We start from the raw sequence: 18909 nt of genomic DNA, 5'->3' as shown, positions 1-18909 counted from the left end.
AGACTGATTTTAATCGACACTTTATTGCCTTCCTGTGCCAGGCTTGCATTTCTATGAGGGTACCCGGAATATAATTCCTCTGCTGGATAGCCTCATAAAGCAGCTGTCATTTCCGTACGCAGTTAACGTTCTGCCTACAAGATGGAAGAAAGAGCAGTTAGCAAAACAACTTCCTTCCCTTTCAGTCTACAGGTTCTTCACAATCGCTACCATGCCCGCGCTTATAGGAGAGCACTTGGCTTCAGACTTTTTCTTTGTTTGGTTTGATTTTGTTCTCCTATATTTATGGCTGCGGTTGTTAATAAACCGCACACGACCAACGGGGTGACAAATAAATAATAATAATAAGATCAAATCAATGGGATGCAATGCTCGTTGTATATGACAAAGGCTGAGGTGAATTATCATCATTTTGATAACGCAAACCAAAATCCAATTATCAGCAAAGCGTTCGGCGACCATTTAAAGTGCATACAGTCTTGATCAGCGTGAAAACCATGTCTGTCCGTCTGTCCGTCTGTGTTGCGTTTGTTCTGGGCACTGTCCTGGTTGCAAAAATCGTCTTCAAGTTTGGTAGAAACATTGAAAGTTTCCATCCGCAGGTTGGTACTGAAAATGGGCCGAATTGCTCAGAGCAGAAGCCCGCACATACTGAAAGCACCTCCCGAATTATGAAAGTTAGAAAGGCTAGCAATTTCCACAATTGCTTTACGATACACTCTACTCTTTACGTATTAAAAATGGGGAAATTTGGTCACGCCCACACAAAATTACAAGTGATTAAATTTTAATTTTTTTTCACTTTTTTGACGTTTTATTCTTGTTTATCATAACGCAAACAACAAGAGAGAAACTATTTTGTACATTCCTCGAATGAAGATATATCTTGTCTGCCTGGGAATGGGTTAATTTTAAAATGAGTATGATAGACTCCGCGATAAATTTTTTTTCTTAATAATACCAGCAATATGGGTATTAAATAAAAGAACTTGGAGTGTAGCATGCGAAAAGGATAGTGGGTGAGTATGCGAGATTCGGCGCTTGCCGAATCTAACTTTCTTACTTACATAAGTTTTTTTCTAAATTTTTCTTCTTGTTATACATATAAGAGATTCTTTATGAATGTAAAATTTCTGCTTATTCTCCCACACATAATAGGAGCACGTGCTTCGTTTGCAGTGGCATTGCATGTTTTGATTATGATTTTTGTCGGTATATTAAGTTTCAAATCATATTTGCAATAAGCTTTATTAGCCACCCACCTACCTACCTATTGTTATATGTATTCAGATTACCGTGACAAATAATGTAAAAGAAAGTCCAGAGTCTACAAATCAAATCAAATCAATTAACGTTTGGAACGCTTATATAAGTTTGCTTTGCTTTCATTTTTTTATTTCATGTGTGCTCACTGCAAGGGCGTAAGGCGGTCTCCTTTCATTTAAATGAAATGAATAACGGTTTAAAAGGTATTCCAAAAGTGTGCTCGCGATTCGTTTAAAACGTGTTTGGCATTTTAGTATATCCGCACAAACGTATGCATACTTTTTTCATTTTATTGCTTAAGTTAATGTTTCAATGTTCGCATGTGTAATAATATATATGTAGAAGTACGAAGTGAGTGCTGCTTTTCTAAAAAGGAAACAATTCAAAGTGTATTGGAGCATAAACACCCCTACACCCGTACATAAGTGCTTACGTATATGACCACACACCATCACATATGAGCGTAGCAATGAAATGAAATATTGCTTTCACTTTGTGACAGCAGTTCCCAAAGATGTGGACGCTTATAGAGTCAAGGCTACTTCAATTACCTGACTTCAAAACCTATTTAAGTTCATTAAGGAAGACAACGCTTCAAACCGTGAATCTTGCTTTCAGACGACTCTGACCAATGCTCTACGTTCAAGGAAATTATTCGTGGCGCTTTTTTCACTAAATTTAAATTTAGGTATTTTCATTTGGACTGACGGACTGACAAACGAACTTCCAAGATGGCCTATAATTTCACTCTACATAAAAGCAATTGCGTTTTAAAGGTACGAAGGTAAAGATATAACATTAGTCCTTCTGACCTTCAACATGTTACACATATAGGTCGCATCACTTGAGTGATTGATTGATTCATATTTAAAACAAAAAGAAAAAAAAAAACCAAGTTTAAGAAACTCTGCTTTCTGTTTATACGCCTACACAAATATCCGTATATATCGTTATATATATATATATATATATATATATATATATATTCAAACATTTATATAAAAGCCAATTTAATATTTACGTCAATAACGGCGGAAACAGAGACAAACTCTGAAAAGGATAAACAATATATTTCGTTGTCTTACCATAACTGTAAGTTTGCGTGCTTTGCCTTTATGTGTATGTGTGTGTATGTATGTATATATGTATGTATGTATGTGTGTGCGTATGTATATATGTGTGTACATTATGTGCGCACTTTGCGTGGATATGATTGGAAAAATACAATTCATCTGTTACGTAGCAGGCGGGCGAGTGCATGACGTTCGCATTTAATATATTCAAAGGAATACGTACCAAAAATTCAGGTACACATAGAGACTTTCCGAGAAAGTATTCGTCGAGCGTGTATTTTTTATAAATAAATAAATTCATACGAACAAGTTGCAATAGGCAGCTCTTACGAATCGCATGCATGCATATGTAACATGAGTCAGTCGTATGTGCTTCTCGTGCAGTTGCTTGAGTAAGTAAATGTTCGTTCATAGGGAATTCAATGCTTTTGACAATAATTTTATTACAGTTTGCAATGTGTGTGGGAGTGTGATTGCTTATATGCTCCGTGCTTCATTTATACGTTACATTTGTGAGAAATGGTTATGGTTTCTAATGCAAACAAAATGGGGGCACACGTAGTAACTCGTCTATTAACGTAAACAAATGGCAATGGCAGCATTCTTAAAAAGCATTCTTATTTATATATCCACGTGCGGTTGGAATGCATGTCCAAACGTAAATCATATTCAAATTTTATGCATAAATGCTTTCAACAGTTGCTAGGTTGATATATACTAAAGTTATTCGTAATACTTTCATTTTAGGTTAGATTCTTGAACTTTTTATCGAAAGTGTTTTTTTTTTGTTTTTTTTCTTGTTCATCTAATTATCAGCGGAGATTTCCTACGAGACATCATTGCAGTCAAAACGATTAGTTCTCCATTAACAGAAAATTCAAGCATGAATTTGATCAAGGACCTAACGAGCGCTGCCCTTAATGCCTAACATTTCAATAATATCTTCTAAACTTTAGATTTTACGATTTTGTTTTTTAAATCTGCCAAGGGGCAGATGCCAGTCGAGTCAGAATTATAATCTGTCCGTCTGCCCTTGTGATGTCTGCTATTGTAAATTTGTGTTCACGCTATAGGTCGCAATTTCGGAGATATTTTGATGGCATGGATGGTGCAGTGACGAGTTAGGATCGGTCCACAATTTTCCGATCACCCCCCATATATGTAACGCCTCATTTTGAAAAGTTCCTATGTATGGCAAAAAATTGCAATTTCCCAAATTTCCAGGCAGAAGTGGCTAAGTGGGAGTATTTTGGCATAACAAATTGTTGTCCTACTTTAATAAGGATTTTCACGAAAATTGATCCTTTGTAAGGACACACGTAAGATGCACGTTTTAATGTCTGGTGACGAAAATTGACCCATAATATTAATTTCATACAAAAATGAGAATTGTGGTAGACAATGTGGTGTAGGGTGTTTAATGCTCGCCCTTGCCGAACTGTAATGTTCTCACTTGTTTTTGTTACGATAACTTTTACGATAAGTTCTTCTCACGATAATGTGTTTTCCGAAGTTGAAAAATTGTCGTACTCCACGGCCCAGTATTCAATACCCTACACCGCTTCACTTAACACAGTTATTCAGATAGCGACAGACGTTAAGTAATGTTATATATATATATGCAGTGATCGAAAAAGTGCTACGATACGAACTATTCTTAACAGCCTCGTGTCCTTGCGTCCTTGTGTCAAATTTAATCAATGTGTTTTAAAAATTACAATCTGTAGGTTGAACACAAGAATACATGAACATTGATCAGACGTACAGATTGGTAGACAGACAGATAAGCTTAGATCGATTCAGAAAGTGTTCTTAAATCGGTCGACATAATACAGGATGGGTCGATATCAAGTCCTTCTGGGTATTGTACGCATCCGCACAAACTTAATATATTTTTACAAGTGAAGTAAGTATATAATAAGGCGGTGGTGTCGTAAACTATACAACGTACAACAAATTATATTTAAAATAAGTCTTTATTTAGATGAAGTAAAGGATGGATAATAAATGTTATCCCAGTGATTGGGATCAAAATGACGGAATAAAATTTACGCGGAGGCGTTTAAATTTTTAAAGCGTAAGTGCTTGGCTTTCACAAAAATGCCCCGAGCTTTTATCTATAGTCGCATAGAAGTGACGGGGATGAAAGTTATTGCTCATCTTTTAGTTCACTAAAATAAAAGCTTGTTTTAAGAACAACTTTTATACCCTACACCATTTGTGCTACAAATATCGACGAGGACTCGAAATAGATCCCCTGTTTATTGTACTGATCTAAGCTTGTCTGTCCTTCTTTCCATCCTCGATTATTCTGCTCAACCTACAAATCGCAGTGTTTGAGATATTTTCATAAAATTTTGGCCTAACTACGAAGACTATGGAAAATTGTCCGAATCTGACCATTTTTTTGACTACTTCCCGTACAACACTTTGTTTTGAAGAAGCATTACATGAATAACTATGTTAAGTGAAGTGATAGAAAGAGCATTTAGTGATGCGACGTCGTCCACTCCAATGTTTCGACTCACTTTATATATATGTAGTTGATTTTATACTCTTTAGTCTCTAATTTCAATGCAATCTTTGCCATCTATTCCCCTGCACCCGTATCGATTCGATTGCTGGAAAAGTATTTACTCCTCAGCCCGTTGTAGTTTACAATTAAAGACTTACCTACCGTTCTTGTCTTCAAGTCCTTCTGTTTGATACTCACATCGATTGCACTGCTAGGAAAAACCTCATTAGTCTGGCATTTACTTTGTAGCCAGATTGTACAGAATAAAACGACTGTTAGGAAAAAGATATTTCGATACTTTTAACGGCCATTTTTCGCATTGTATTGTTATTGTACAACAGATAAGGTCAAGTGCGGAATTTCAGTAAGAAGCGGCTTTTGAAAGTGTGCGAAATGTCGACCGGAAGTTTGCAAGTCAGGAAAGCGAGTTTAATAAAAGATTATAAGATTCAACTTCTTCTTCTTCTTCTTCTTTTGTCAAATCAATAATGGAAAATTTAGCGACTTGAGTAAGAAAGGTTTAATGTAAATGCGAAGTTTGGACCTTAATAAGTTTGGTCATTAGATGGATTGATATATATATATATATATTACACATTTTATCACCTCCACCGCGTGAATGTAATCGTTTTGTGGGAAGTGATATGTACACACTGTCGAAGGATGGGGGGCGTGTTCATTTTGCCAAAACGTTTGCAATTCCCAGAAGGAAGCTTCAGAGACCCCACAAAGTATGTACGAAGCAGGTCCGTCTGCTCAACTGTCCATCTGCCCGCTTGGCTGTCCGCTCGTCTCTATAATGTCTGATGCAAATATTCTTCGGGTCGTAAAAATGAAGCCATCTGATTAAAATTTGACAAAAAAAGGGGCTAAATAGTTCGAAGGACACAGGTACAGCACTACGTAATGTGAGAGGATTCTTACTTTTTCAAAAATTGTTTTTTCTTTCTCATTGCTCATAAACTGTAGCAGATAAATCTACGAATACTCGAACGTATACGCTATCGGCAGTAGTGCCTATATAACAATAATTACAATACCTTTATAATACGTATACGGAAAGCATCTAAGTAAGTCCGTGTCTTCGTCTGTCAATCTCTCCTTCCGCATATCACGTACGAGTTTGCAAAAGAATTTGAAGATGATCCAAATCGGTGAAAGGATACGCCTACAACACTCACCTATGCCTATGCAACAAAAACTGTGAATGGCTTTGCTGTGAATGTCTTTGCTTTCCGTATTTTATTACTTGTTACTCATAATGTACAACAACATAAACCATATAACTTTCCATTTTTATTTTGTAAATAGAAGAACAAATTTTTTTCATTTCTAACAACAAAACCTTAACTAGACATTCTCTCCAATATCTAAAATTCTATGGTAATTTGATAGCAAAAAACAAGTCAAAATATTATAGGCATTTTAGACCGACTATTGCATACCTTACGACACATTGTTTAATACAGTTCTTATTACTGCCAAAATTATATATCCTGTTATCATAGGAATATGCTTCGATGGGACTGTATATTAAAAATTAGACCTCTTTATAAACTAATTATTGCCTTAAGTTAGCAGCTCAAGGAGGTTCAACAATTGAGGAAGTTGTGTAGTGAGGAAGTTTTCATCATAACGTATTAAAGGTTCGCTCTTTTCTACTCTACAAAGGATCGATTTCAGTGAAATTCTTATGGTAGGATCAAAAAAATAGGCCCAGCTGGTCCAAATTTGTTGTAGTTAATTTTTTTATGTTAAATTGCTGTTACGATATAAGTTTCAATACTTTCACCGTATACATTTTTCGTTATACGAGAGGGGGTTCACAAATTGCCCCAGCCGATCTAAAGTTACCATATCAATTTAGATCGCCGAAACTACTACTACTATTTAGCCACTTTTGCCGAGAAATTATCAACCTTGCAATTTTTTCCCCTAAAGGGTTTTTCAGAATAGAGCGTTGTACGGAGAATGTCCGAACAAGTGGCCCGATTCCAACCATTTTGAATAGCGTTTGTCCTCGGGTTAAAACACGTCAATGTATAGCAAGTTTAGATGAATAGACGATAGACGGACAGACATGTTTAGATCAATTCAGATCATGATTCTGAATCGATCGGTATAATAAAAGATGGGTCTATTTTAAGCTCTTCTGCTTGTTACATACAACCGCACTAACTTAATATACCCTTTAACACAAGCGGTGTACGATTTAAAAAGAATTTCTATCTAAGTTAGGTGCTGTTTGAGCTACTACCCTATACTTGACTTTCTTTGCATTGATGATATATTTTCAGAACAGAATTGTTACAATAAATCATATATCATTGTAATATAGGTCAGCCTAAGTCAGCATATTATCTCTATTTGTTTTACTTTGAAAACTTGAAATTGTTCGTGAATAAATTGATTGCGTATGTTCAGTGCCAAAGTTTTATATAAGAAAGAATATTTTACGGTGAAAATTGACTCATAAAAGTGAAATGAATTTGGACCACATAGCTCTATTTTTTGAATAAAAGTTTGTTTACGATAGTAATTAAATAAAAAAATTAAGGGGAACTAATTTGAAGCACATTAATTGATCTATTTCTTCCCCCATTCCATATAAGATATCTCATGATATCTTAATAATTAATAGGAGAGTTTCAGCAAAAAATAATTTGGATTACGTAGGTCTATTTTTTTTTGGGGGGATTTTGGATAGCCGCCCGACTATAATATCCTTACTTGCTTTCTTTTCCAATAAATTATTTATTCTACATTACATAATATATCATTGAATAAATTTGTAGCTTGGCACGTCACTGTTTATGAATCCATATGATTTATAGATAGACAGATACGTATAGATGGTATCAACTTTCAAACGATATGCCGAAATACCATGACTGGATTTGACACAAGATTGATGCTAATTAAATGTTAAGAGAAATTATTTTACTATACTTTACACCACTTGTGTCATATTAAGCTTGTGCGGACAAATGTAACATCCAGAAGGACTTAAGACAAATGTACCTTTTATTACACCGAACGGTTCAGAAAATGATTCAAAGCTTGCTCGTCCTACATGTCGCAATTTTTATGACTTCTTTTGCCTCAAGAAGGAATCCTGTTAAAAATGGTTCGGATTCATTTCTTTCATTCATTTCATTTGTTCATTTCTTTCACGACTCCCCCCCTACGAAGGAATATTTTGAGAAGTCATTTTATAGAAAAAATATTCCAAATTTTTCGTCAAATCTAAAAGGTTTTTCTCGACTTGGGCAAATACTTGAACACGCCCTCATATAAACCTTCCTATATGGTAAACACATCTAGTTTTCAATATTTCATGGTGAAAATTACTTCGCAATAGTAAATTCACAAAGAAATCAATCGTACCGAATTCGGACTACATAGGTCTATTTTTTGGACTCTCACGAAATGTAGACCCTTGTATGCCAAAAAAGTCTCATTAAATTTACCCATAGCGAATTTGGTTCGCAAAGGTAACAAATGTGAAAGTCGTTAAGAAAAACGTTTCCCTTTATGGAAAAAAGGTCTAAGATCTAACTTTCTAGGACGGAAACTGAAAACTAATAAAATTTTTAGGATGTAAATTAAGTAAATTCGCTAAATTCGGATCACGTCATATAATGTTTTGGTCATTCTTTAAAGTGCGAGCTTTTTATGGATTATTGCCGAAATAATGTAGCGACTGTACTAGATGAAGCGGTGTAGGGCAATGTTCTTACTTGGTAATATTAGGTGTTTGCAAAAATTTTGCTCAGAGACTTTTGTAGGAAAAATGGTAAAGAAATGGGAAATACCAGTCTACATAACGATTAAATTCGAGGATTTCGATCTTCCTCTACCTAAAAAGACAGTTTAGTATTATTGATATTCAATTCGTTATTCAATGCATGCAGACGCCAACTGTAGCGAGCTCAAAGTTCTTCTTCTTCCAAATTCATTACTTTTGTTGTTTATTTGAAAAAATCTGCTGCCCAAGACCACCAAACACCTTCAGAGGGTTATGGTGAAGGTACTTCAACTTATTTTTTTTGGTTGCAAGAGTTGTCCACGATATACCGTTGCGTACTCAGCAGATATGGCTTGGCAGCGGGCATGTGGATCCGGAAAGTTAAAGAAGTCCGACAATGGATCAAGGGATGGGTCGCTGTCAAATCAATATAAATTCTTTCGACACAATATCGAATTGTAGGGCAACGTTGTAGAAAATGATGAAAAATATTTTGCTTTATATACATTCTACCAATTTTTCTCAATAAATCCCCTTTTCAACTGAAAAAATGATCAACATTTTTGCAAACGCCTAATACATAAAATTCTGCGCAAGATGTGAATTAGATAGAGCTGTAATTTTTTTATTGCATCATAATATGCATAGAATAGGATTAGGTGTGGAACAACACATCGGATCGATGTCCTCCTTGTTGACTCATAAGCAAGCACTATTATATTGAAATTTTCTATGATCATTTTGCACTTGCATTGGATGGACCGATGGAGCACCGATGGTTGTGAGCTTGTTGGCATAGAGCTTCGACTTCAAATAACTCGACAAAAAAAGAAATCCAGGGTCAATTCTGATCGTTGAAGCGGGAGAGTGGACGACGAGGAAATATTTTGTTGAAATCACATAATATCGTTCACATCAATATCATCTCATGGAATGTCCCATTTTTAGGCATATTACCCCATCTCAGCGGTGGCAAATTCAAATCTTGCTAAATTTTCAGTCATCTTAGATATGCAGTTGGGTTTAAAAGAATTAAATGAAGGATCAAAATATTGTTACGTAAAATGCGCTTTTTGCCCGCCTTAGCTATATGCAGAGCATGCAGAGAAGATCTAATATGGGATTGGGAAGCAAAAAAGTTGATCCTCGTTGGAGCTGTGCATCATATCAAGCATATTCTCTGTAAAATTTCTTAAAGATTTATTTAAAAACTGAAAACACTAATAAAATTCAATAGCCGTCTCGATGTAAACTATTTAAAATCTTACTTAATTGTTTAATTGTCAATGATATTGTAAGTTTGATATATTGCCCAATAAGACGCAAAGACTCGTAATATTTCAAATTTTCTACAAAATCTTTTTATATTTGCTTTATTTAATAAAATTTCATCTATATATATATATATATATATATATACGTATATGAAAGAATGTGTATATGTCGTATATATAATCTATGCATTATGTTTAAGTAATTGCTTACATAACTCTTATTATTATTATTATTATTATTATGATTATTATTTAATTAACTTCAATTAAACAAATACAAAAATATATGGGGCAAACACACACACACACACAGTCTGCCAAGTGCGTATGCTGCAGCTAAAGAAAGAGGAGAAAAAATAAAAAAAAATAAGAATTTCAGTAAACTCGTATCTTTAATCAAAATGGAAAGCTTTTAACATATTCTTATGTAATATCACTTATAAAGTCCTTAGAGAGAGAGAGAGAGAGAGAGAGAGACGATAGCAATAATGTGACTGAATGTGAACATTCAAAATGTACAAGTACAAGATAACCTGGAATGAAAGATATTTTATATGACAATGGGGGCACAAATAAGTAAATGAGATTCGCTACAAATATATGTACATACGTACAAACATACAGACAATTTAATAAATTGGATTTTATATATCAAGTTTTTCATATTTACAAAAAGGTAGAGAGCAAATGTGAACAAGAGCGATATGTTAAAGTGTCACAGCAAAAGTTAAGAGTGAATTTGTGTGTTTGTTTTTTTTTTTTTTTTTTTTTTTTTTTGAATTCTTTTCCTTTTTCTTATTAAATCTACAAACTTGAGTTAATCGCTTAATTAAAATTCTGTATGAAAGCTATGAGCTGTGTCGATCATTTTTGAGGTTAAAAAGATTTCAGCATTTGCCGCCATCTAGAAATGATGAAAGTAGACGAACAAAAACAAAAATAAAAAATGAATTAATATTTTATAGAAGACATTTTTTTTTTTTTCTCTGTTCACTTACCTCATCCAATGATAATTTGTTATCATGATTTTCATCGCATAAACTAAATAGAGTCGCCGCCTCTTGTAGAGCATATCTCGGAGTCTTGGGATTCACATAATTTAGCAGTTCACCCCGGTCAGCCTTCCCGTCGTGATTCTTATCGATTATACGCTTGAATTCTTCGCGACGTTCGACCACCGTCTTCGATATCAATGATTTACGTATTAGATCATCATCGTCGTCGCCGCTTACTTCCGAAAATTCTTCTATTGTCAATTGTTCATCACCATCTTGATCGAATTGCCTTAACAGATCATCAACCAGTTCCAATAAATTCGATATACTCGATTCTGGATGCCTGAACGACAAATACTCATCGATGGTTAAAGTAAATAAATCTGTGCGAGCCGCCTCCGACCATCTCGCCTTATCGCGCATCATATCTTCGCGAGCTTTCCGATTCAGGCCGGTATGTTTAATTTCATTATGTTCATCGATATCGGCCTCGGTCATGCCGTGCTCCTTCAAAAAGAAACGATGATATTCATCCCATGTGATAAGACCATCAGCGGGCGTGATATCGACCCGTCGAAATTCACGGGGATTCAATCGTATAGCTTCGTCAATGTGATCAACAATATTTTTATTTATATATTGAGCCAACTCCTGAATGTTTAATAGATTGTCACGATTTTTATCGGCCCTAAATAGAAAGGAAGAAATAAACGGATAATTTTATTGCCAATTAAAGCCAGCCTTATCGCTTAACGAGTTAGGAAAACTTTTTCAATTTCCAAACAAAGTTCAAATATCAAATGTTATCCGTTACACGTTTTATGTTATAGCATATAGTATAGCATACGCGCGATTTACCTACGTCTTACTCAAACTAGTTTTTATCCTTAAAAGTAGTTACGATTGGAAAATGAATTGTTGTTAAGTATTATCGGTTGCCAGGGTTATGCATGTTTGCGATGGCTTAGAAGTTCATTTGCAATTTAGTCCTGTACCGGTTGTAAGTGTGGCTCTATGCTGGTTATGTACATGTTTTTTTTTTCCTTTTTTCTCTTTTCTTTTTTTCCGTCTTATTTGTTTTATTGTACTTATACTAAGTATTATTATTAATTTAATACAAGTTTTGCTTTAAGTGCCAATTGAACTCGACTGTTATTTGTTTAGTCGAGTTTCATGTATAAGTAGAATTAAAATAAATAAATAAATAAATAAATAAATATCATATGTAAGCTGGCATGTTATTGCTCCGACTATGCTCCAATGGAACGACCGACCCACAGTTGGATCGATATCATTGAGAATGATTCGCTTAATGTTCAGGAATAGATTAAATTGATAAGACTTTTAATTGCTTCATATGGAAAGGACTAACATGTAAGAAACCTTCCTTCTTCGCCCCTCACATTCATATCCGTTCGTATGCAAGAGAAATATTTGCAAATTTATTATTGCAAGCATAGTTTATAGCAAAACATAAAATACTAAGTGTTTTGTTTAAGCGAACTTTAAAAAAAAACAAAAGTTGTGCAACTCACTGGCTGCTTTTCTCATCTTTATTTGCTTTTCTTGTTGATTACATTTTTAATTACTTGTTTATTAACCTTTCAGTCAAATAAATTTATTTACATAAACATTTCATTGCTTTTTTAATGCAGGCTTTCGTCAATTTTTCCGTCATTCACCCGTTTTTGCTTTTTGCCTTTGTTTACACTCATTTGTGCAAATCGAAAAGAAAAAAAAAAAAAATACAAATACAAATACAAATAACTGATTACAAAGTTTATATAGGACTGCTTAAAGTATTACCATGATGATCAGAGAGGTAATCATGTGGTTGAAAGGCAGGTTTCGGTTATGCCAAACTCCTAGATATAAGGGCGGTAGCCACCCTGCAAACATGGAAAATCCTAGTATACTAGACCGCTTTGCTGTGTTATTATTGTTATTAATTATTTGGGCAAGATGTACCGCGGCCTAGAAGATCTACTGTACTCGCCCATGCACTTAGCTCTCCACTTCTAGGATTTTTGGATCGGAGCCCCACACCGTGTCCGGCGTGGTAAAATGCTCGCCAAACACTTGACTTCACATTCACATAAAATTTGTTGTGACATTTCACTCGTCCCTTGGCATAGTCTCCATGAATCGATATCAAATATGGCCATGTTTTCCCGATGATACCTGAGGGAGTTATGCCCCTATGGCCGGTTATGAAGCCAGTGGCTAAATGTAGGCCGCATCTTCTTAGCTTCAATAGTTTGTTTGCCCTGCCGGAAGATTTTATGAATGAATTTTTGCTTGCGGTTGTCCTGCACATTGCGTCCGCTTTATTCTGCGCCCATTGTGATGCCAGCCTGTTAGTGAGGCTTCTTAGTACTTCACAGAACGGTTCAGGACCCACCAGGGCCTCTCGGCTTCCTCTGTTAGCTAAATTGTATTTTTCCAGATTCGCTCGCAAAAGTCGTAACTAGTGGCAGAAACATGGCTGCATGGCAAGAAAATCGAGCCATAACCGAGAAAAACAGGCCAAGTTCGGTCAAATATGAAAGTTTCGCTCACTGTTTTCTTCAATTACGATGACGTGGTGCATCGTGAGTCCTTGCGAGAAGGTCGCACAGTCAATAAGGAACATTGCCTTGAAGTTAAGCGTCGTTTGCGTGAAGCATTAGAAAGAAAAAAAACGGTCATGAATGTTGCATCACGACACTGCTAATTTTTTGCCAAAAGCAACGCCGTCATCGTGCCGAAGCCATCGCATTGACCAGACTTGGTCTGCTCTGCGACTTATTCCTGTTCCCAAAACTGAAAAGATCCATAAAAGGACGTACGATTAAGGATATGCAGACCGCATCTTTGGAAGAGCTTTGCAAAAAAATCCCTTTACAAGTGTATTATATCTGAGGGGGATTAGATTAAAGGGGACAGAATAGACATGATCCGGAATGATGATTCAAATAATATTAGGACTTAATCTGTAGACCAGTTTATGTCACTTGTAAAGATATCTAAAATTTTTATATCAAGCATAGTTAACGATAAATTTTTAAAGAATATTCTTCTTAGCAAATAACTTATCTTGGCAAAAACAATTGTCGTATAATTTCTTTAAAGGAATTTTTGCATATTTTTGCCATTTATATTTTTATCCTTTCATTCTTGCGGCAACTCATAGATTCGTAATGTAATATGTGTGACTGTGTAAAAGCGAGACAAAAGGAGGAGGAAAAAACAAAAAGGAAAGTAACCATGTCCCCCAACACTTAGACGCACACACACACACACACACACACACAAGCACACAAACAAAAGTACACGCATCTTACATTAAAAATTCTTACAATTGCGAGTCTTTATTGCATAACCAGCTATTTTATACTTAGGTTGTCTGCCAGGGGTGTGTTTAAATGACATTAATTTTACAGCACAATTCTCGCTAACGTATTGTACTTTAACACAAACGCGTATACGAACAACACATTTGCAGGCAACTGCAGGCATTTTTAGATACAAGCAGTGACAGACAGACAGACAGAGAGACAGACAGACGGTACAGTAGTAGTACTACAGTACATGGAAAACCAAATGTTATTGTATGTGGTTACCAAATGTGCAAGTGTATGTGTTGTATGAGTTGTCTCCTTATCAACAAAAAAAAAAAAAAAGAAAAAAAAGAAAAACCAAAATACTTGCATAAGCACACACATAAACATATCCGCACCCACTTTTGGTTATAGGTGCAGGCCAACGTTAACACAAACATACATAAAATGTATGTTACATATGTCCCTTAGCTAACCTGAGGGGGGAAGGGGTAGGATATATCTGTAAGCATGTGTGTGTTTTTGTGCGGATATGCAACTCGTGCGTTATGTGCCTCTATACCTTTCGTAGCGCGTTGAGTGCTCTCGTTACACATTAACGATAAATTATTCCGCTTGCTGTTATTATGCTTTTAATTGCACAATTATTGGGGCGTTATTTAGATATAAACACACACTTGTGCTTTCATATGGGCATATGTATATGTATAAGTCTGGGTGTATGCCTCGAATTTTTCCATGCTTAAATTTCGTTTCGTTTAATCACTGCATGAAACATTTAAAATTAAATTGCTTTCTATTTAAGATTTTGTCTATGCGTGCAAGCGAGAATGCTTCTGCAAAAAAACAAAACAACAAAAAAAAAGAAGCGAACGAGCATGCATGCTCTCGTTTATGTACTAAATTTTAATGTTTGCGGATAATAATCCAAAATGCAAACAAGTTTATTCCTGTATATCAGATGTTACGTCGTTGCCTCCACCACCAGAAGCAATTAAAATAACATTTAAGTAATTTTGTGCTACAATTTCAATCTTTAAAACTTTTTAAATTATATATGTGTATGTCATGCAGATACACATATATACATATGTGCATAGACGTGTTTGTGTGCATATATATATATATATATATATATATATAAAAGGTTAAAAGTTTCGCTGACACTGGCCAAGATAGTTACTTAATTTGTTAACTTATCTACACACAGATACATACACACACACACACACACACACATACATATATATATGCATACACACGCGCACAATTACATTTGCAAACAAAAATTTATGTATATGTATATATGTGTATGTATGTATATGTATATGTATATATGTGAACAATGCATTAAGTAAATAAGCTTTTTTATGATCAACTTTTATATATATATATATATGTTGAACATATTGCTTTATAGCTTTATGCCTTCACATGCAAGCATGCATCGTTGGCAAGCATTTTGTATTGTATAGCGATTGTATAGCACATATGTGTAACACGTTTATTATACCTGAGTTTGTTGTACTTGCTATTATCCTCTCATACGTATGCTTAATGAGAGAATTTATTGATGCTTAAATAATAACCATTTCAATGATAGGAATCTTTCTCAATGCCACAGATTAAATTATTTAATTGGCTTTTATTATTAAATGTTCATAAATTTTGTTTGTATGTTCTTGCCTCCCATATTATTATGTAAGTGCAAGTGCCTATATGTAAGCTTAAATTTTATAATAACATTATAATTATTTTCTCTCTTTGCATATAGTAAGTAGTTAAACGCATTTATCAGCGTTCCTTTAATATTCTTTAGTAAAAATTTTTTTTTTTTTTTTTTTTTTTTTTTTTTTTTGCAGAAGAAGGAGAAGAACAAGCAGTTGAGAAAATTGGTTTCAATTTTAAAATGCTTTCGAAGCAATAGAGAGAAAAATAATAAAAAAAAATATCAGTTCAAATATTAAGCGTCTTATGCATCTTGAGTAGCCATGCAAGTCCACTCTACCAAGTATTACAATTGGAAAGTTGCAAAAAAATTCGATCTTTACTTTAGAATAACTTTCTATGATCCGTTTATGTTCTTATAAAAAATCTCTATTGCACATTTCTTCAATCGCTACTTTGCATAATTGCACAAGATTGAAAACTATAAGTAACATTTTTCTCTTCTTGCAGACTTTCAATACCCTACATCATTTCTGAGGCAAAGGAATGTTAGCTTTGTCCGAATGTAAGCAATATACTGAAGGACTTGAGATCGATCCACTTTCTGTTATATCGAAACGATCTAAACTTGTCTGTCCGTCCGTCCGTTTTTCTTGTTTTCTCGTGTTCAACGCATAAACCGTAATTATTGAATGTTATTGAATGTTTTTGCAAATATTTCGGATCGGGCCACTTCTTCGACTACTCTCCATATGAAGCTCCATATGTTGAGAAATCGTTGTGTGAAGAACTGCATTAAGCGAAGTGTTTGCGGTGGGTTGCCTAACACAGTATTTACACTTGTTTTTTGTGAAGCTGGCTAAAGTAAATACCAATTCAGTGCGACACCCATGACGCATATGTTGAAGATGGAACTGAGCGAACTCAGTTCACCTAATCATCACACTGGGCATATTCTGACATTTCTGCCGTTGCAAGAAGTGATCGATTCATTTCCATCTCAACCTTAGTAATAAGATCTTTAAGTTGGAGAAGCTACACTCAACTATTTCATCCAAACACTATAAACATCTTGATTTTACCATTGACTTTGACAGCTTACAGCAGCTTTGCTTTGGGTAAGTGTTTATGTGTTTCGAATTATCGACTAACGAACTAATTTGTCATCATGCATCATGAGTCAAGAGCAATTTTTTGTGAAATTGCGCAAAGTAACTCTTTTACTGTGAAGAGCATTTTTTTTGGGCAAAAGCTTTGCGTAATTAAAGCAGACATTATTTTAAACTTTTATATAATCATTTTTTAGATCAAGTTTAATTTTTAGGAAATAATGCAAGGCTATGCTATTTATGTGTTTAAGAAGAGATGCACGAGAAATTTGTAGTACGTGAAGGTCAGTCGAAATAATGAAGACAGAGTTCCGTGAAGAGTTGTAAGCAAAAACCTACGGATAATACTATCGAAGAGGGAGCGTAACCAACAAGAACTGACGTTACGATGGTAAGAGCGGGCGCAAAATGCCTAAAATCCTAATCTCACGAAGTTTTAGCGAAACGGTTATGCTGGCCGTTGTTATCACAAGTCATTATTCCTTCAGATGAACACAGTTTGAAGCCGATGGCCAAGATGAATGGATGAATATTGTGTCGTCACCGAACCGAATCTATAAGGTTTGACAGGCATAGCCGATTTTTTCCAGAGTTGTGAAAGTACGGAAGAGTCATCTATGCTCTATATATATATAGTTGGAAATTTTTATTTTTTTGATTTCTTGTACGTTGTGTGTAACGGTTGTGTGTAAGCTCAATTGTTTTGCTTTCGAAAACAGTGCTATTCTTAGTTCATGTCGTACTGAAGGCTTTCGCTTCAATCGATGACGTGTTGCAAACGTTTTAACAAGATGAGCTTATCTCCGTCTTTTAGTGATGAATATAGATAAAGTACTTCTGTAAATAGCCTCGAAAGATCGATTTCCTATTCGGCAGCGAAATCACGTTTTGGCAAAGCACAAGATTTCCCATAAAATACCTTTCGCCACATTCTTCAAATTAGTTCAATTTTTCATTGCGAGAAAACGTATGCAATTTTTGAATTCTACTGAAAATTCCCTAAAATGTAAATGGCTGGGTGTGGCCCTTTTTTTCCTTATAATCCCGGTTTTGAAAGTCTCTAGAATCGCGTTCTTTTTCAAGTGGACTTTAAACTTTTAAATCTCAAAGCGTGTGTGTGTGTGTATGTGCGTGTGTGTCTGTTAAAAATGGTGCTAACAATTTTGTTGCGGTGAGAAGTCTCCTCCTATCCATTTCACACGTACTCGTCGCTCGCATGCTTTATATAAGAAAAGATATCAAAATCTTCAAAGAAACATCCTTTTGACCTTGAAAATCGGTTGCACGCTCTTGGCCGTAATCAGCCAAATGTAAACCTATTCTAGCCCGTAGTTGTGTGATTGGATGCCTGCCATTTCTGCTTTTATATCTGTTCCTTATATCTGTCCATTATATAGGCCGAACCACGAGAACGAAGGTGGTGAGGATACCGACCTCTGATTGCGACACGACCGGATCCTGACTGAGCTGAGGTATTGCCTAACGGGATGATTATCATAAACGCAGGGACATTAAATAATTAAAGGCGCAGGTAGACCGCGTCCGGTTGAAACCGTTCCCAAGCTTTCAGCTCTAAGTTGAAATAATTTTTTACTTGGCATTAACACTTACACGCAACTGAAAAACCCTTGATAGCCTGAGCCTTCAAAGAGATCTTAGATAAAGTTTTTATGGCATTTTTTTGACTAAGCCTTAGTTGGTCCGTCTTTTTTACATTGATAAATTGAGGCAGAAGGTTAAACTCGCCTATAGTAGCTTGTGAAAATTCAAACCACTTGAACACTGTGCTTGCGAATATTTTAAAAATTTTAATACTTTGCAGCAATGTTTACAATAAATAGATCAGAATGTGTGTAAACATTTCATTTAAAAAATACAAAAAAAAAAAATAAAATAAAAAATCAATTATTTTAGGTTAAAATGATAACAACACAACCAACA

The 18909-nt window shown here is 35.0% G+C and overlaps 1 protein-coding gene across 2 annotated transcripts in view; it reads right to left on the bottom strand.

The window, feature by feature from the left end:
- Positions 1 to 10347: 10347 nt before the first annotated feature.
- The window catches only part of LOC119639160 (45 kDa calcium-binding protein), a 28804-nt gene continuing 20242 nt past the window's right edge, over positions 10348 to 18909 (bottom strand). For both annotated transcript variants that reach the window (XM_038036407.1, XM_038036406.1), the window contains 2 exons: positions 10875 to 11559; positions 10348 to 10780 (listed from right to left, as the gene is read on the bottom strand). In XM_038036407.1, coding sequence (XP_037892335.1) covers positions 10706 to 10780; positions 10875 to 11559 — 760 coding nt within the window. In that variant the 3' untranslated portion in view covers positions 10348 to 10705. The remainder of the gene's footprint in view (positions 10781 to 10874; positions 11560 to 18909) is intronic.

Source organism: Glossina fuscipes, unplaced genomic scaffold, assembly GCF_014805625.2.
Source record: "Glossina fuscipes isolate IAEA_lab_2018 unplaced genomic scaffold, Yale_Gfus_2 112, whole genome shotgun sequence".
NCBI classification, from domain to species: domain Eukaryota; kingdom Metazoa; phylum Arthropoda; class Insecta; order Diptera; family Glossinidae; genus Glossina; species Glossina fuscipes.
Note: the sequence above shows the minus strand (reverse complement) of the source record. Positions and strands in the feature narration are given on the sequence as shown.